This window comes from Lolium rigidum, chromosome 7 (assembly GCF_022539505.1).
Source record: "Lolium rigidum isolate FL_2022 chromosome 7, APGP_CSIRO_Lrig_0.1, whole genome shotgun sequence".
NCBI lineage: Eukaryota > Viridiplantae > Streptophyta > Magnoliopsida > Poales > Poaceae > Lolium > Lolium rigidum.
This window is the reverse complement of record NC_061514.1, coordinates 153,021,377-153,041,979: the sequence shown is the minus strand read 5'-3', so window position 1 is coordinate 153,041,979 and position 20,603 is coordinate 153,021,377. Positions and strand designations below refer to the sequence as shown.

At 43.9% G+C, this 20,603-nt stretch overlaps 2 protein-coding genes and 1 non-coding gene across 3 annotated transcripts; all 3 read left to right on the top strand.

The window, feature by feature from the left end:
• The first annotated feature begins 6,628 nt into the window (after positions 1-6,628).
• On the top strand, positions 6,629-12,100 carry LOC124676744 (E3 ubiquitin-protein ligase SINA-like 7). Its single transcript, XM_047212776.1, has 7 exons — positions 6,629-6,995; positions 7,580-7,707; positions 7,787-7,927; positions 8,052-8,177; positions 8,260-8,310; positions 8,558-8,790; positions 11,002-12,100. Exons 2-7 carry the CDS (start codon positions 7,638-7,640, stop codon positions 11,698-11,700), a joined length of 1,320 nt encoding a protein of 439 aa, XP_047068732.1. The 5' UTR covers positions 6,629-6,995; positions 7,580-7,637; the 3' UTR covers positions 11,701-12,100.
• Positions 12,101-14,162: 2,062 nt separating this feature from the next.
• Positions 14,163-18,367, top strand: LOC124674191 (membrane-anchored ubiquitin-fold protein 4). Its single transcript, XM_047210228.1, has 3 exons — positions 14,163-14,611; positions 16,839-17,009; positions 17,953-18,367. The coding sequence occupies exons 1-3, from the start codon at positions 14,416-14,418 to the stop codon at positions 18,006-18,008; spliced, it is 423 nt and encodes a 140-aa protein (XP_047066184.1). The 5' UTR covers positions 14,163-14,415; the 3' UTR covers positions 18,009-18,367.
• Positions 18,368-18,811: 444 nt separating this feature from the next.
• LOC124679873 lies at positions 18,812-18,914 on the top strand. The gene has a single exon (XR_006995297.1). It is a non-coding gene; the product is annotated as a U6 spliceosomal RNA (small nuclear RNA).
• The last annotated feature ends 1,689 nt before the right edge of the window (positions 18,915-20,603 follow it).

The window sequence follows — 20,603 nt, the reverse complement described above, 5'->3', positions numbered from 1 at the left end:
TTCTTTTGTCCACTTTTTTTTATTGTTCGAAAAAAACAAAATTCAGATTGGAAAAGGAAAAATGGGTGATGAACATGTCATAGACAAAATTTTAAGTTTAGTACTCCTTCCATCGTACTGCTTGTCGAGGATCAATGAATCTCGTCACAGTTTAGCTTACATTTTACCTAAATCCGAAACAAGTATTTAGGGTTTTGTATACTAATTAAGAAACAAATAGGTTCCATTAGAGCAATTCCAATAATATAGCCAACTGTTGGCTATAACAAGTTGTCATATCATTTGTAGTCATCATATAGCTAACATGTACAATAGTTGGCTATAAGAATGTAGTACTTTACTAATATATGGTCCACCTTTCACTCTCACAAGGTGCCTAGGAGCACGCGTCAGAGCTGGCTATTGCATAGTAGCCCACCTCTCTTCTCTCTCCTCTTCTCTCTCCTCCAACTCATCTAAAATATATTATTTAATGTCTTATAGTCAGCTGACTGGACTCTATTGTACTTGCTCTTAGAGTACGGATGGAGGGAAGCACGAGGTTTGTCAGGGAGGTTGTCTGCTGGTCTCCCTGCCATGCAAATGCACGCAGCAGGCCCGGGTCGTCTGTCGAATTTTTGCATGCAAAGAAAGCGATCGAGGAAGAAGGAAGGAAAAGCTACACCGCACCAAAGGCAGGCAGCTAGGCAGGCTCTCCTTTGCTGGCCGTGACTGTATCTGCTCTGTACGTACGTGATCGTCGATCGACGCCCAAGGAAAAGGAGAAAGCATAGCACGCTGCTGCTGTGCCTGCCGGCCGTTACTGCATGTTGCACTGCGGCAACATCCATAGCCCATAGGTTCGCCATATGGTACGTACGTGGTGCCTCGATCGCTTTGCTTTGACCACAGCTTGCATGCGGTGGATCGGATGGAGATCATGGTGGCGGACTGGTGGTGGTGGTGGCGGGCACGCATGGTCGAACGCGCGCGGCGTCCCGAGGCTGACGCGATGCTGCTCCTCATTGTTGACCGCATGCTGACTTTCTGCGGTCACTACTGGTCCAAGTTAGGGCACCCCTCAGGCTACCCCTCGCCTTTGCTCGACATTCCTTCCTGCTTCCCCATCCATCTGTTATTTTCTCGATCTGCTACAAGAACATGCATGTAGATATATAGGAGTACTACACGATTCCCGATTTTAGCTCTAAACATAGCTTTCTACAACTCTCCTCTTAATAAGGTTTTCTCTAGTCCATATATATTAAAACCTCTGTCCTTGAAGACATTCGTGTCCTCCCCGATTTTTTTCATGGATCATGCAAATTGACAGCTTATAATAATAGCTAGAGAAAAGGCCAATTTTTCAACTTGGAGTTTTACATGAGTTTAAATTTCAACCTCTAGCTTTCAAATGGTCTAATATTTAGGATGTTCAGCTTTTGAAATCATCCAGTTCTAACTTCTAACCTTCAACCTAGTCTTGGCCACTTCAACGACAAGTTTAACCCATGTATCCAGATAATATGGCTAATGTGTGTCAAAAAACACAAGATCAACACATACCCTCACTACTTAAAATTGATGAGCTAGAAGGGCCCACTTGCCAGCCATGATGCCATATATATCTCTCTCTCACTCACTTTGTGCACCCTCTGCCTCCCTACTCATTGTAAGATCTAACGTATTCAACTTCCTCCTGGTTGCCCTTCCGATGTCAATGATCAAGAGAGATGAGAGATCGAGAGATGGGAGAGGCATGAAGGTTAAGGAGGACCACAATAGCCTCGCCATCATATGACACCACACTGGGCCGGCGAACCTAGAACGGGCATATCATTTGAGTGGGGCACTTCTTCTATGACATAACTTAAATATTTTTCCTTCAAAATATTCAGAAATACTAAGAGAATTCAAATTCCGAGCCCCCCACTCAGCTGTACTTGGATCCGGCCCTGATACCATAAGAAACTACGGGAAGTCTAACATGAATAAGCAGAAATATATTGTCTAACATGCGAGCCATGCATGCTCAATAGTTTCAAAATATTTTAATTTTTTGTATTACATTCATCCATATTACTTTGATGAAACTTGCTTAAAGGAATCAAAACAATGTGTTTGGGTAGATTTCAACAGTTTATAGCGTCCAAGGACCCAATTAGATCATTTAGGAGAAGTCTATTGAAATGGGAACCTAAATAAGAGCACGAGGCTTGATTGCTTGAATAGACATTTTCTTCCTTAAGTACCCGAAACACATGGCCTATAAATTTGATCAAAAGTAGATGTTACTTTTTAAGTTTGGCCAAGTTTATATACACATGTAGGAAGAATACCAAATTGATATCAATAGATCCACGGTAAGATATATTATCATATATAATGTATTTGTTCAATATTATGGTAGTTGTGGATATTCGCTTATATACGCTTAGTCAAATTCATGACATTTGACTAAATATATGGTCGTATATTCCGGGAATGAGAAAGTAGTCCATACTACACCGTGTACTCTATGCGCCATATATTATCATAACGTATATGTTGCATGTTTTCTGTGAGACTGTGACCATGCATTACCAGGAAAAAAATATATAGTAAACTCTGTAGATGTTCGTTTCTGTTAAAATCATGCTCGATCTCCCGGGGACAGATTCATTGGTGCGAACAAAATCAAACAGTGCAGACTGCAAAGTCGTGCAACGGCTGCATGCGGCTCCCAAAATCATATGAGCATGATGGGTGTTTGGAGGACCGAACCAAATCAACACACTGTGCCCAAGGCGACACAGGCGCAGTTGCTGTGCCTTGTCTATGACATCACTCATGCTCCATTGGGTCCTATACGTCCTGGTGTGCCCTAGCGGGCCATGCTTCGCTGCCTTCTTTTCACGTCTAGTTTTGCAGACACAACTCAGACAGGTTAGCTAGGGACCAAGTAACCATGTTGTTTTGAGAGCAACGAAGCTGTTTCTAGGGCAGAAAGGACATGCATCCCTTGTTAATTACTGCATCTCTTTAGTTTGCAAGGGCATCATGCAGGGACAGCTTCACTAGTTTAGAACCTAGGTGAGGGGTTTTATCTAACCCAAGCAGTGGCTAAGGTAGACAAGCTAGATTTGGCCTACTCCAAAGTTGAATGATTTAAGTAAGAAGCCTCATTTTGAAGGGGTTTGTATGCATGGGGGTTTGATCATCTTGTTCCATTGATCACATGCACTGTCTCTACAACTGTACAAGCTCAGGGGGACATATATGTTTTGAAGGGAAACTAAGGGGGGACATGATCATACTAAAGAAAGGGAATGGTTTACAGGACGATACATATCGACCTAGGCATGCGCGACATATGTCGTGGTTAGGAGATAAATTAAGAGGTGTTGCTCCAGACTTCTCTGCACATTTCGTTCGTATGATCGTTGATCGGCGAAACATTCAGAACATCTTGGCAATGCACAGTTATTCAGATTGTAGGGCTTGAGCAGAGTGAAGTATTAACATGGCACTTGTGTTTGTCGTCACCGCCACCCACTTGCCTTCTTCTCCTCTCAGCTTCGGAGCCTAGCTGTCATATATGAGACACAAATACACAATCATGACGGTGAACTCCAATGGTTTAAAGGTTTAGTACTCATGGCTGTAAAACACACTTGAGTAGTACATCAATCCTTAGAAATTTTTAGAAATTTTTTGGCCACCAGGTATTGCGCGCTTCCATCGTCACAAAGCAAATCTGTAGATTCATTAAGTACAATAATACAACATCTCCAACCGTGAAAAACATAAGTATATAGCTGAGTCCTACGACAGTTAAGAAACTAGATGCGCTAGCTAGCTTAATAAAGAGAACGAGTACAACTCTTAAGTAATTAATCCATCTAAATTACGTACACACTAACATGCCGATATCATCCACTGGGTAATAGTTACCAAGTTATTAAGACCCTAACAAATGCCTCCCATGTCGCAACTCAAGGCAGCAGCAGGAGCCAAAACCTAGCTCCGCCAAACCTCCCCCGATCGCCGATCATAAGCCACCAAACGGTGTGGTCAGAGGTTTGTTCATGGCGGCGCGGCTGCTCTGAACGGGCGGCGATGGTCTGTTCGCCAGGCGTGGCGACCGGGTAGCGTCCCTGGGTCGTGGAGGTGGCGGCGCCTCTTCTACGGAGGATAGGCACAAAGATCCGCACACTGGATTATGGGTCCTTTCCCTGATCGGGTTGTTGTCGTTGTTGCCGCACAGTGAAAGTATCTCAAGTCTAAAGCTACAAGGCCACATTTGCACTAACTATGTTCACTGCTTGGTTTGACTGAGCTGTTCAAGAAAAAGGAAAGATTAATGCTGGTGAAACCGCATTTGCTTCCTAATTAAACTGAGACTAAATCAGAATATCCAAAAGAATTTGTCAGCCTTTTCTTTTCTTTCTTTTTTGTAATTTAGCTCTGTTAATACTTTGTGTTCGTATGATGGATTTTGAGCTATTGTGTGCATGGCTAAGTATAATGCTTAAATATTTTAAGTAATAAATCATTCTTTATAAAAAAAGCCGTGCCAATACTTGCGGGAGACTTTGATATCTTCCTGATATTAATGTATTGCCCTTGGTTAGAAAAAAATTACTCATTCAAATGAGGCAAAATATTTACCTTCTCATTGATATAGTAGAAGAGAGTTGGAGCTAACAACCTGACAAGATGGTATATCTAAATTGGTAGCGGATAGTACATATAATCCAACATTTATATTCGAGAAATAAAAAATGGTCATGGTTATATCCGGACGAAATGAAAATGGGTGTGGTAAAAATCCATATTCATTTTGAAAATACAAATACATGTGTGGTATTGAATTTTAAAGCAAATATGGTATGGAACTGGATATATTTTATCCCAATAAAATTATGTTACTCTCTTCGATTCATGTTAGTTGACTCAACTTTGTCTAGATATGGATGTATCTAGATAGCCATATCTAGACAAAGTTGAGTCAATTAATTTTGGTGGGAGTAGCCTATTTCAGTAATTCTAGCAAGGTATGTCAATTATCCAACCTTCAAAAAGTCATAAAGTGGTGAATTATTTTTCTATGATTGAAGTTGAACCTATCGTGCATCATATCAGTATATTTATCTATGACAGTTGACTCACAATAAGACATGAGCCTATTATTTTGTTATTCGTTTCCGTTCCGAATTGGAAAACATCCGGTTCGCATCTGTACGAGGCTGCAACCGGAAAGCAAAATAGCACACATGCCCATTATGAAGACTACGCTGAAGAAGAGCATAAGTTGGGCGGCTACTTTGTCGAGCCGATGCTCACCTTAGCACGGACGAACCAACAAACACCGCAACCGTCGAGGCAACACCACTATCGCAGGGAACACCACCAAAAAATCCGATCACCACTAGGAATCGACCATCACTACCCACAAACCTTCGTTGTAGCACCGAGCATGAGCCCAACAAGGAACGCTGAGGGTGCAGATCATGAATCACGCCTTGTCGAATCTAGCAAGAAGAAGAACCAACGCCATCCGTAGAAGCACCGCAACTCCGCCACACAACCGTTGGAGAGCCGCACACTGTGAACTCCAAGATGGTGTCTTCAAGAAGAAAGAGCGCCCGATCCGAGGATCTTGGGCTTTCACCTGGAGCACCTAGGAGAACCGAGAGGAGCCGCTAGGACGCCTTCAAGAAGGGGGCGACGTTCGTGGACGCCGTCATCGCGGATCGGGAAGACCCCCGAGCAAGAGTTTCCCCTCGGCATGACCTCTCCACCTCCCGCATAGGGCATGGAGCACCGCCAAAATGGCGACCACACCGCCCTCACAGAACACCGCTTGCCGAAAGCCACGTCGTCCGCATGACCATGGCCACCGGCCAACACCTGAAGCACTAGCTCGCTCGCGAACCAACGTGGTTCCAACCATCCATGGCCGTCGCCCCAGAGTTCAAACTTGTCGTGTCTCCAAACTAAACGGAAAAGCAAAGACCACCGTGATTGCAAGGCACCCGCACCTCGGCCAAATGGTGCACTACCTCACCGGCATTTTCCCCTAAAATTGAATTATGATTTAAAATCCCCTAACATCTTTTAGTGTATTGATACATCGAATTTAGGCAAATCTCCAACGGAGGGAGTATTAGGCTATGCTTGGTTGCAAAATATTTTTAACGTATTTGAGAAATACTACATTTTCTCAAAATACTACTATTTCTCAAAATACTACGGTTTCAAATACTTTGATGTGTTTTGATGTAACTAAAGGCTGTGGTACCAATACTTAATTATCTCTGAAAATGTGCTAAAGTATTTTTGGTGTATTGGAAAGACAATTTTGGATCCCTTTTTAAAAACTGTAGTATTACCATGACATAATACTTCAGTTTTAGAAGAACTTTATTACCAAACTAGTTATTACTGTTCGCCACTGAACACTGAACAGTGCAAAGACGAGTAGACTAGCAGCTCCTAGTACGGCCACGTCGTGCTTGAATCCTAGCCCTACAACGCACGCCAGGCGCCCTCCATCCACCGTTCATCCGGCTGCCCTCACTGCTCCATCAGCCTTCTTGGCATCTCCTCATCCCCAAAGGGCACAGCGAGAAAGAAAAAGAAAGAATATCGCCGAATTCAGATCACCGTCGACTCTCTCACTCACCATTTCACCAAGCCACCGGCCCCTGACCTCCCATGGCCGCCCGCCGGTAGACGCCGGCCAGCGATTCTCCCCTTCTTTCACACCCTCTACTCTCTTTGCTTCTCCCCCGTTCCTCTACACCGGGATTGGATTTTGCTGTCAACCCTAACCTTCGCCGCCGTCTCTCCCCCAGTCCCTGCCGCCGGCTCATCTCCTCCCCGCCGCATATCCCGGTTGCAGGCTTCTCCCCGGGTACCTTCTTCCTCCGTCCTCGCTTTCTCGTGGCCGCTGGACTGATTTGGGTGAGCCTGTCCGCGAGTAGGGTGCAGCTACTCAACAACAGCACATTTTTGCCGGCGCGCCAATTGCGGTACAGTTCTATCGGATCAGCAGTGTTAGCCTTTCGATTTCTTGTTTGTTTATTTGTTTATGTGCAATTGCGCAGCAAGTACATGTTCGCAACTGGATTATGTGTTCTTGGTTCGATGCTTAATTCTCTGATTAACTGATCATTTCCTTTTCACGATGACTGACTCACCTATATATATCGAAAGCAACCTTCAAAATGTATATGTATATCCAAAATTGATATCGCTCGTGTATATACAGACAGATTGTGCACATGGTTAGCGGTCACTTTCCTAGTTTCCTGTAACTTCGAGTTGGATTTACTGCATGTAACTGCAAATGTAGTTTCGATTTACTGCAGCATCTATTACTACGCCACATTTTGGATAGTGTGTGGTTAACTGGAACCTTGCCTGCACTAGTTAAACAAAAAAATTGAACAGTGTGTGCTAGTGCAAAACCTCTGCAAACTTAACCATTGTTGCCTGTGGATAGCCTATTATCAGCAGATAGTTCCCTCTTCTGTCAATGATAAATAAAAGTTGCAGCATTTCCACTAGCATCAGCCAAATAGTCATATTATTAATCGATTTTTTTTCTTTTCAGATCCTCCGTGCAGCATTTGCTTAGAATTTGTCGATAGGCACGGCATTTCGACGTTCTTATGACACCGCTACGACATACATACTCACTTCGTAAGCGCAGACATACCACACCGGTTTCTCCTGTTACAGGTCAGTGCTTCATTATACTAATGGCCATTTAGACAACTCTACTGGCTAATATAAATGATTCTATCTATTTCTGTCTCAGAGGAGGCTGCTGCTTCGACTGAGATTGACGTGTTGTCAGATGCTGGCCTGTCAAGCCCCAGTGATGACATCCCCACAGATTCTGATATCACATCTAAAGGTCCTGGACGAGTTCGTCTACGTAGTCGGCCTGCTGGTGCTGGTATGTTCACTACATCGCCATTTCTAATCAGTGGTACTTGCCTTTTTTGTTTATGAGCATACCAGCCTTTATTGATTTGCATTGTCACCGGATTGATAAGTATTTCATCCCTGTTCTCCATCAGATTTGCCACGCCCAGGTGCTTCAGCGGCTGCCGAAGCACGGCAAAGGCGCATACTGCGTACTTCAGAAGCTAGACAGTTTCGCAAACGTCCTCGTCATGTATCGTTCCATATACCAAATGATGGAGGTGACTGCAACATGCGTGACTGCTTTCCTGAATATATTGTGTCTGGTGACTCCTGACTGACTTTTACTATTCGTCTCTGCAGACTCCCCGTCCGCTTCTCAGACAAAGCCGGCTCCATCTAATAATCATGCATGTTAGTCCATTCCTGATGCTTTTTCTTAGAACTTTCCTTCATTATTCTCAGACGCTCTCCTCTACTGAAGTATTATTCACTTGCTAGGAGAAGAAAAATTATTTATATGTTTATAATATCTTGTTGCTTTACTGTTGACATATGGAACTATTGTGTTCACTGCTGAAAGTTTGATCCGCGTACATTGTTGCAAAGGAAGAAACTCAACCAACCTCACCTGCCTTGCTTTCTCTTTTGTCCTGTAAAGCCCTCCTCCATACCTTAGCAGAGGCGTCAGTGTCATGTCCTGACGAGACAACCTCTTCCATGGTGGAAGAAGAGAGCGAGAACAGGAAGATGGATGAGTTGGGTGCAGGGCCAGTTGGAAAAGGACAAGAAGCGGTGGTGGAAGAGAAGTCAGATCATGAGATCTTCAAGATGGAATCCCAAGTTCTTGACTGCAACATCTGCTTGAAGCCCCTAAAGCCACCCATCTTCCAGGTGATCACTCGGCACACACCACTGCTAGCACACACATCATTTACTTATTACTTCCTCCATCCCACACTATAAGATGCTATTACAACCAATATACTCCTATATTGGTTTTTAATTGTCAAGCTTCATGCACTAGCCAACTCAACCAAAAGTCCGAACTGGTGGAAAGGGCTAGGCAATCCACATATACACTTCAACACCCCTCCTCGCATGTGATAGGGAAGACAAGTCAACACATGTAAACTCAGAGGTAGGCTCAAGAGGCCTTACGTGGACAGAGGGGGCACCAGCAATTTTAGAATAAATTGCGCCACACAGGACTCAAACTCAAGACCTTGGTTCTGATACCATGCCAAACTTCATACACTAGCCATAACCAAATGTCCTTACTGATGGAAAGGGCTTGGAAATCCACATATACATTTCAACAGTAATAACATCTTATAATATGGGACGGAGGGAGAACTTTTGTTCCAGCAGTTATTTGATTATGTATTACTGTGTACAAAAGCCTCCTTTTACTTCTCCCTAGTACTAGCTTCCCAAGGGCAGATTTTGTCTTTCAATTGTGAAAAACAAGAACTTTTCCCTGGTAGCAAATTTCCCTAAAATTCAGAAGGCATTTGGATCAATATTTTGATGACATAAAGGGCTTTTCTGGGACGTTTACTTCCTATGTTGCTGTTCATCCTTGGATACCAAAATGACACCTTATGGGACTTTAGTTGGTATCTCAAAACTGGATACTTATATTAGGGGAAGTCCAATGGCAGCAGACGGCGCGAGTGAGCGAATTCATGGAAACTCAACCAACCTCATGTGCCTTGCTTTCTCTTTTCTCTTGTGAAGCCCTCCTCCATACCTTAGCCTAGGCGTCAGTGTCATGTCCTGACGAGACAACCTCTTCCATGGTGGAAGAAGAGAGCGAGAACAGGAAGATGGATGAGTTGGGTGCAGGGCCAGCTGGAAAAGGACAAGAAGCGGTGGTGGAAGAGAAGTCGGATCATGAGATCTTCAAGATGGATTCCCAAGTTCTTGACTGCAATATTTGCTTCAAGCCCCTAAAGCCACCCATCTTCCAGGTGACCACTCGGCACACACCATTGCTAGCACACACATCATTTACTTATTACTTGCTCCGTCCCATGATATAATATGTTATTACAACCAATATACTCCTACATTGGTTTTTAATTGTCAAGCTTCATGCACTAGCCAACGTAACCAAAAGTCCGAACTGGTGGAAAGGGCTAGGCAATCCACATATACACTTCAACACCCCTCCTTGCATGTGATGGGGAAGACAGATCAACACGTGTAAACACAGAGGTAGGCTCAAGAGGCCTTGTACGTGGACGGAGGGGGCACCAGCGCCAGAAATTTTGGAATAAATTGCGCCACACAGGACTCAAACTCAAGACCTTGGCTCTGATACCATGCCAAGCGTCATACACTAGCCAATGCAACCAAAAATCCGTACTGATGGAAAGGGCTAGGCAATCCACATATACACTTCAACAGTAATGACATCTTATAATATGAGATGGAGGGGGTACTTTTGTTCCAGCAGCTATTTGATTATGTATTACTGTGTAGAAGCCTCCTTTTACTTCTCCCTAGTACTAGCTGCCCAAGGGCAGATTTTGTCTTTCAATTGTGAAAAACAAGAACTTTTCCCTGGCAGCAAATTTCCATAAAATTCAGAAGGCATTTGGATCAACATTTTGATGACATAAAGGGCTTTTCTGGGACATAAAGGGCTACTTACATTCCCTAGTTCATCCTTGGATACCAAAATGACACCTTATGGGACTTTAGTTGGTATCTCAAAACTGGGTACTTATATTAGGGACTCATTTTTCTAGAAAGATGAGCAGATTACTGAGGCGCGGCCCTTTTCAATCCAGGGTTAGTAGTCAAGTGCCAGCTGACCATAGCTGATCTCTTACTAGTCACTATGTAGATCGTACTTTTCTTGGCATTTTGCTGGTGATTCTTTCTTTTTTTTAATCTTGGAGGGTGCTTGTAATATTTGTCCTTTAGTGAGATCAAATGCTGTTTCCTACATTCCTCCTTGTTCCATTGACTCGAAGAATAACGATGCACTCTGTTGTGCATCTTTCTAACTCTTTGTGTTTATACAATATTATAGCATCGGTTCTTTATTGCTGTTTATGGATCAGTACTCTGTCTGCTAACTTTCTTATTTTTCAGTGTGAGGTTCGGCATGTCTTGTGTTCACTGTGCTTCGAAAAGCTACCGCAAAAATGCGTCATCTGCTGCAAAAGAACCGACTATAGTCGTTGCTTTGCACTTGAACAGTTTATCAACGCCATCAGGGTGCCATGCTCAAACACAAAATATGGATGTGACGAGTTCATCACACAGGACCAGAAAGAGAAGCATGAAAGTGGATGTACGCATGCTCCATGCTTCTGCCCAGAGGATGGATGCTCTTTCATAGGTTCAAGGGGTTCACTTCTGGACCACTTCGTCACCAAGCACGGATGGTTGCAGACCAATCTCCACTACAAAAAATCACTCAGGATCTCTATGGCACGAGACCGGCGATTTACTCTCTTGGTTGGAGAAGACATGTCCATCTTCCTCTTAACCAACACTCTGACTGATATTGGCAATGCTCTCACGTTGGTCTGCATCAGGCCTCGCGAGTCTGAACCTAGTTATTCATCCAAGATCTCAGCTGTTCCCCGTGGTGCTGGTGCTGCAGTGAGGCTTGTGTTCGAGATGGATCCTCTTGTAGCAAGCAGTTCGTTGCAGGGTGGAGTGCAGTTGGGGAAGTTCTTTCTGCTGGTTCCTCCGGAGTTGGTTGATGAGTCCACTGACGAACTTACCATAAACATTCGCATTGATGAGCTCACATCGAAATCTCAGCAAGAAGCTGTTGCCTGATACTGTTTGGGTCACTTCTCATTCAACTGAGCTGCACACCACGGAAGTTTTTTGCTGCAGGGTGTTTACATCTGACTGAAAGAACTAGGCTGTGTTTAGAAGACGGTCAGTCGTTCTGTATCTACTGTTGACTCATTTCTAATGGTGGAAGTTCTCCTAACTGATGAATAGCTGCTCTTAGTCGTGCAGATTTACTTGTACTTTACTTGTGTCATGGTCTGAATATCTGAAGGTAGGAATCAGGGTGGTTATACTAGCGTTCTTGACAGAACCAAATTGTACCAATGGATCTGGTTATTGCTGCTCAACAGAAAATGGGAAGAAAAAGGAAAACTGTGTGCTACTACTCCTACCATGTTCTTGCGTCCTTGCTGTTCATGTCCTCGTGTTGTTACCTTTGAACATTTGAGACATGAAATCTGTGATATTCCGTATACAATACAGTAGTCGAAAACTTTCTAGTATTGATCCTGTCATTTAGTGAATCTGTGTCGAACTTTATAAGTGCATCAGAAGTCGTGGGAAAATAGGTATTAATCCATACTCCATCCTTTCTCTTGTTCCACCCCGAATGATTTGTTTTTTTTGAAACGGAGGCAAAAGCTTTGCCTCAATCTATTAATTAAGAAGAAAGTGCCCAATTTTTTTTGGAGAAAATCGGGCGAAAACCAACAACACACACTTAGCACCCCGCCAACCTGGCTACCCACACGAAGCACAGACGCCATCGAGGAGAAAGACCCGTTGAGGATGTCATCGAGCGTCATCGTCGTCACTCCTCCACGAGACAGCGATTCCGACTTCACTTTAGACATCCGCCATCGAGACCCTCGCCGCAAACGACAACGGAACCCTAGTGAGCCTGTGCCGAACAGTGGATCCCCAAGCACGCCGAGGAGGAGGCAGCTCCGACTTCAACTGTGACCTTCATAGGAGAAGTTGCACGCCTCGCACCGACGCAAGCACCGAATGATTTGTCATGTAATCAAAATTCCCAATCGGTCCCATGCTTGTGTTGAGACGATGACGTCAAAGAAAAACCGTGAACAAGCATAGTAGTGTTACGAAAGCAGAAACAGTCATATTTGTTTATCAACAATAATGGCCCGATTGATTCAGACAAACAATAAAAAAAATTTTAGATCAACTACAAACAATAATTTCCCAACCGAATAGTATTTGCTTTGTGAAATGAATTTTATTTCGGCGAGATTTTGTGGAAGGAACTTAGCAATGACTGAGTTGCAGGTTTGCAAATAGCGGTGCTGCGGTGTCAGGCTGTCCGAAGTCCACACCATCCGCAAACTTTGCTGATTCGTTGGCCAACGCTTTGCATCCGCGTGGAGCACAGAGAACGTTTGGGAAAGGGCCTAGGCTGCCAAGTGCCACCTGTAGTCCCTACAATGATAATCAAACAACATCAAAATCTAGAGAAACATTGAAATCCTAAGCTTCCTTTCTCTTCCGCGTTGAGTAGGAGTATCAAACTTCGCAGTGCACCGACAGGCTAAAATAAGAGAACGAGGTAACATGTCAATTTATTAAGTTGCAGCTTGCGTAGCTGCACAACTGATCAATGTTTTCCAACCAACATTAATATAAGTATAGGTTATACACTTTTATCTAAATGTATATGTATATAGTTTGCTAAACCGGGAATAACCGCCAATTAAACCACACATCGCCATGGAAAAAACGAAAAAAACATGGGTGGATTTGTTAACTTGAAATATGGAAATGGAACAGTTTTCTCCCAAATAGAACATATAGGACATACTTATTTCAACATTGATGTTAGTAAAATGTTAGGTAGTTAGCGGAAGTAGTTGTATTTTCCACCACCAGCATTAATCATAGACACCGACTATCTATCAGTGGTAGATGACGTACCGGTCTATGCGAGACGAGTGACTTCATCAATCTTGATGCTTCACAATTTTTTTTTTTTGCATAGAACACCACATCAAACATCAATAGTCACATCATATTGCCCAATAAATATATCAGTACAGATCTTGTCGTGATGACTTTATTTCATCACTGTGATGTTGCCTCCACCTCAATATTGGATAAAAACCGAGTGCCTACCATCTTCCATTGTCTAGAGGGCGATCGGACATGGAAAAGAAGAAAGAAGGATGCTAATCGGGAGCTCATGTTCGCTGCGCAACTCACAAGGGAGTTGCCATAAAAAAATTGGTGGTGCGCATTATTATCCACCGTATACATAAAGATCTAACGGCTCTAGATACACTTGTTTTGTAGGACTAGAATTTTCATGGTTCGCTCAAAATAATTTGCTACTCCCAGTCTGCCATTTCTCCTGTCTTGGGAGTAGAAGAAATGTCAAACATTGTAACTAAAGGCAGGAGAAATGGCAAATAACATTGTCCCAAGACAGGAGAAATGGCAAAGCCTGAAAATAATAGCAATAAAACCACCCAGTTTCACCAGAAGAAAAAGGAAAGGGAATTTTCTCCTACCTCGTCTTTGCAGTTGCAGAGCCTTCCTTCCCCTCTCCCCTCCTGGTCTCTCCTGCTCCTCCTCTCCTACCCTCTCTGCCTCCCACCAAACCCTAAACAGAGTTCCGAATCCCTCTCGCCTCTGCCCCCACCGAGCTCGCAAGTTCTTGCTCGGAGCAGCCGAGCCGAGCTCAGAATCCCCGGGGGTCTCGGCCTCTCGGGAGTATTCGGGTTCTTGGTGGGAGGGCAAGAAATGGCGGAGGCGGAGGAGGCCAAGGTGGAGGGCACGAACGAGGAGCAGAGGGCGGGGGCGGAGGCGGAGGAGGAGGAGGAGGTGGACGTCAAGTTCCGGCTCTTCGACGGCTCCGACATCGGCCCCGTCCGCTGCAACGCTGCTACCACCACCGTCGCCGCACTCAAGGACCGCGTCGTCGCCGACTGGCCCAAAGGTCCTAAAGATTCCTCCTCTTGGGCCCTCGATTCTCGCTCGGCATGATGCGATGCTTGTGCTGTGGTGTCTCCGTGCGTGCTCTTGTTTGTGCTTGTGCGATCTGCACTACTCCGTACTAAATTTGTAGAGAAAACCATGCTTACCTGTTGCCTTTGCTCAAAGAAAGTAGGCATGAATAAGGGGCGATGAGTAAGCTTCTTATACTTTTTTTTATATTCTTAGTTACTGCTTACTTGCAGGATTTGTTGCTGGGGTGTTTTTAGGAAACTATGGCCATGCGTCTATTACTAGCAATTCCTGGTTCTAGTTAATATTCTAAAGTAGTATGGCTTAAATTAGCGGTAATATATCGAGAACACATTTGGCAGAACGTCTGAGCGCTTGACGCGATGCTGCAGTCTGATCTGATGTTGCAGCTCCTCACGCAGTCACGCGGCATCACGATAATATTCTAAAGTAGTATGGCTTAAATTAGCGGTAATATATCGAGAACACATTTGGCAGAACGTCTGAGTGGGCGCTTGACGCGACGCTGCAGTCTGATCTGGTGTTGCAAGCTCCTCCCAGTGGGTGGCAGTGCACGCCGCCGTCACGCTGTATTGGTCTCCTTTAGAGGTATCATAAAATGTCTCATACAGTAATAACCCAAGATGGTCTTTTGTACCTGAGTGAACGGCTGATGGTCTGTGAGTCTGTCATTAGGGCCATAATGTAGGCAGACATGAGACGTGTTAATGTGCTTATCACAGCCTGTTTGGATGAGGTTGGATTGTCCAATTCCTGAGACCAAAACCTGGGTGCTGGCAACTCATGGTGTGCACGAAGGATGCCTCTGACTTCCAACATGTGGGCAGTATTTCCATGAATTCCCTGAATGGGCAACTGTACCATTCCATATTAGGATGCTATTAACGATACTGCCTTACATAGCACATAAAAGGTCTCCAGACTTCAACATAGTCCATGATGCTCAATACAGTACTCTGTGGTAAGCCAAAGAGGGAGGCTGTGGAGTAGAACATAAAGAGCCCAACAGGAAAATGCTTTAGAAACCACAAAGATCGGAGAAGCTCATGATGTTCGACCTGTGCGTGTGTATTTCATTTTAGCAGCTATCGTATGTTAGTCGCGTCCTCGTTCCATCCACAGAGATCAGAGAGAATGCTATGTCAACTAAAATTTTGTTTGGTAGAGATGCATTTTGTGGTGTTAATGGCGTCTTAGTTTACACCAAATACTTTTGTTTTATATCTTAATTTTCTATTGCCTACTTCTGCTATATCTGCATGATTGTACTCCCTGTTATTATGGATCAGTGAATAAGACAAGTGCTATGATTTTAAGACACCTGACAAACAATTATCTCAAGACGCAATACTGTAAAATTGGACAGAATGTTGCTCAGTATCTGACATTATTAAGCTTAAAAATAAGGTGAGCTTAGTTTCGACATAGCAATCTTATCGTGCCCTGCCTTTCTCATTTGGGGCATGTTTGGTTCGCATGATTCTAAAAACACATGAATAGGAAAAAGACAGGAATGCAGTTACCAAACAGAGGATTGGAAAACACAGGGATTCTGGAAACTTGTCTAGGAAAAACACAGGATTCCTAATAAAGATGGTCAAATCAAAGTCAAACCACGTGAAAGGTATAATTAGGATGTTATTATGCCACTAGAGTCCTTGGTCTCGTTCTTCATGAATAGGAATTTGAAAGGAGGTCAAGTAAATTGTCAAATTCCTGCGTTTTTCATTTCAAACTGAGATCAAAGGAATTTTTCCTGCATTTCTCGTTTGCTCAATTCCTTTGAACCAACTAGTGCCACCATAGGGAAGTTTCCTATTCCTTTGTTATTCCTCCACTTTTCCTGTGAACCAAACAAGCCTAGTTCTAGTATTCAGATAATACATGTTTCTTGCCCTACCTGCACGCAAGGCACATGAGGTGATTTCACATTTAATTTCTTATTTTTTATCAGTAAAGGTAAACTTTAATTCTATTTGGCTGCTTTTGATTCTATTGTTCAATTTGATGTCATAAAATGTCTGACTTCGCTCCACATTAAAAAATATGAGCTGTACTTCAAGGGTAAGGCATTTATTGGTAGTTTCCTGCATATATAATTTTGTAGCTCATGTCTGAGTTTGTCTTCAAGAGTGGTTATATCTTCTACTACCTTCTTATGTGAGATGTTTCTAATTCTGTAATGGTTTTGCTTGTAGATAAATCAATTGTCCCAAAGACAGCTAATGACGTGAAACTGATAAGTGGAGGCAAAATTCTAGAAAATGACAAGAATATTGCACAGTGTAGAGCGCCTTTTGGTGATCTTCCCAGCACAGCTATCACAATGCATGTCGTTGTCCAGCCATCATCAGCAAAGTCAAAACCAGGTGAGCTGTAACTTTGTGATATTTGGTGTAAATCAAGTATGCACTCTGAATTTTCCTGTGCATCTCATTGGGAGTGGTTAACATATTTGACCTTGCAACTTGTGTCTTTAAATTGCAATGGTGCCTATCATTGTTAATATTTCGCTAGTTTGGTCTCGGTTTGTTTCCTTTCTAAAGTTTGTTCTATCACTAATGTGCCATCATATTTTTGGAAAAAAATATGTGCAAAAGCAATGTTCAATAGATTTTCTGAAGAGAAAACTATTGTTAATGATATATTAAAATGTTGAGAAATTAATGAAGTTTTGTGTTTGTGCTAATCAGTAATGTGAGCTGCTGGCTGTTCCGCAATTTGTAGTTGAAATTCTGGGTTCGCCCACCAATGCCAGATCAGAGATGTGGTTTCCTTCTAATTTCCTCTGATAGCCAGTACAGCAGTAAATAGTCAAAGCACCATCCAAATGCATGTCTTATTGAAACACACAATTTTTTTGATTCTACACACTTAGATAGGACACCGTGAAATGCGGTGTTATATAATAAATATATATTATCGATAACCACTAAAGTACACCACTGATCATAATTTGAATTAATTTGCCAGCCATATGTCAGCCAGTATTCAAAATCCCTTGGCTCAGATTCTAGCTGTTTAACACTTCCAGTGATTCCGTCTAATTCCTTTCAGTTAATGGAAACCAGAACTTTTCCATGTTCCGTGCATGCCTATGGCGGTTGAATTTTGATGCCCAACTGTTTCACACGCACCGTAACTGAATTACTGATTTCTATTTTAGCATGTCGATCATCGAGTAGTACCGAGGTAGAAAATTTCGAAATAGGAACAGCAAAATGTGCATTAATACAGTTCAATTCTGAAAGGAGTCCAATTCAGTTCATCTGATGAATTTCCTGTCTCCTTTTAACTTGTTTGTTGTGGCAGACAAAAAGGCGAACAAGTTGCCTAAGACCACTCGCTGCTCTTGTACCATACTATGAATGCCAAGTGTACTCCGTTCACAATAATCTTTAGGCCTGCCAAGAGAGACAAACTGGACACGACGAAGAAGATCCAGCGGTGGCATGTATGTTGTGAGGTGATATTGTAATTGTAAGCTAGATACTACACAAGAGTCGGTTCCCTCTTCGGCTAGGGAAATAGTGCCCACTCTGGTCGCTTTGTCTGTTTTACCCCAAACAAAATGTTCCTATATGATGTACAAGATACACACATGTTGCTCTTGCCTCCTTCCTGGAGGGAGAGCCTGCCGTGTCGAGTCGGGGTTGTTGGGTGAGTGGCAACTGGATTGTTGATTCTCACTTGAGATGCTCTGTGAATGTTGTTGTCCTTTTCGTCCTGCACTTCTCTTCTGTGCTTGGGTCTTGCATTTTTCGCATTGCATTGCAGTTTGTATCTCCATCTGAAGTCTGAACTGTGCTATACTAATCATCACACTTCGACTTGAGCGACGAACACAGAAATCACGCGAAGTTCATGTGCACCAGAATTGATGGATGTGCAAGTTGTAAAGGGAAAACGCTGGATCTCACCATTTGCTGGGAGCCTGGGACACTCCGATTTCTGCGTCTCATCCTCTGGACACCGGAGAGAAAGCCGCTCTTGAAATAAGGCCCACCACGGATCCACCTCCTTAAATGGGCCGCTCCAACAGATCCAGAACACAACCGAACCCGTCAGTTTCTGGCAGCACGCAGCGTGGGAGCGTACTAACGTTTAGTCCCACCTCGCTTACCTAAGAGAGCACTGACCGGTTTATAAGCCTCGGCGTTAGAGGTGCATCGTCCCTTCGGGGACATCCGATAAAATTGGAACGATACAGAGAAGATTAGCATGGCCCCTGCGCAAGGATGACACGCACAAATTGAGAAATGGTCCAAATTTTTTTGAGGTTTTGCGCGCTGGTGCCTGGCTTTCCTGGTTCTATCTCTCAGAAAAGCCCCTCAAAATCGCAGTGGCGCCCTTCTCCTTTATGTTTCCTTCCGAACAGCTCCTCAGCCTGTCCGGTTTGACTTTTGAGTCATTTCTATTTGCACTTCAGTACCTTTATTGTTGCACACAGGTACTAGGACTATTAGTTTTGCCCCTGGTTCATACATTTCTGACCGAACAGCTCCATTTGTGCATGCACTTAGCTTGTACGCTGTCACGTACAGGATGCAAGGGAGCTCAGTTCAATTTCCGTTTTGTTGAAGCTCTAAACATTTCTTCAATAATTCTGTTGTATAGAGCAATGCAATATTATGATTTCACTGGCAATGCCATGCATGTTAGTTGCAAGGACCCCGCTTTAAAATGTTTTATGGTGTTAAAATTATCCATGAATGTACGTGTGTATACTCACTCTATTTCCTTGGCCTATGTCAATTCTATTTTTCTTTGAACATTTTTCCGACTCTTGAAACAATTTGAGGAGATAATAATTCTGTTGTATAGAGCAATGCAATATTATGATTTCACTGGCAATGCCATGCATGTTAGTTGCAAGGACCCCGCTTTAAAATGTTTTATGGTGTTAAAATTATCCATGAATGTACGTGTGTATACTCACTCTATTTCCTTGGCCTATGTCAATTCTATTTTTCTTTGAACATTTTTCCGACTCTTGAAACAATTTGAGGAGATAATTTCTCATGACAATGTAGGTTCTACCCGCTTATAACACCCACGAAACTCAACAACGCAATGCATGAATTGGTTTTCTCATTTGCTTCGAAATTATGTCGTTCATTCAAACGCTAGGTTGTTGGATGTTTGCATGTTTTTTAGAAGAGTAAACTGCATGCACGGTCCTAATTCTTTTCGTGCGCCTTCACTTTGGTCCCTATTCTATAAAATTGAACATCTAGGTCCTAAATCTTTCATAACTGATTCACGCGAGGTTCTAAATTGGTTTGACCCACGTTGACTAGCGCCACGTCGACAATGGGTCCCGGCCATACATGTATATTTGCGAAAAGGACACTGAATTGTATTCCTTCCAAACCGCATGTCCCTATGTAATGGTGCGGGGCGGGGCCAGTGGCCAGGGAGACCGCTCAAGGAGCCTGCTGTATCGGCCGGAGCTTGCTATGCGCCGCTCCTAGCTCGCCACTGTCTGTCCCTTCTCCCAAGCTCGCACCGGCACGCACGCCCATGGCCGCAGCCGCCGGTCGCACGCGGCCGCACCCACCATGGCCACCGCCAGTCACGCATGCCCCTGGCTGACGCCACGCGCGCACTCCATGGCCGCCGCCGAAGCTCGTGTGAGCCCACCTCTGGGTGTGGCGGCCCTGGCCGTTGGCGCCGTTCGCACTTGCCCGCCCCTAACCGCTACCACCTGCACCAGGCCGCCGCCACAGCTCGTGCATGGACACATCTGGCCATCAAAGCAGGTCGAGCAGGCCCTCCTCTAGCTGACAGCCTCGTTCTCGCGCGCCCGCTCGTCCTCGTCTTGGCCGGCGCGTGTTGAAGATCTGAAGTGGGGACGAAAAGGGACCATGCTTTGAAAGAAATACAAAATAGTGAGCCTTTTAGCAAAATTGCTAGTCCAGCCATGGCTCCACTGTCGACGTGGCAGTGGTCAAACGCCACAC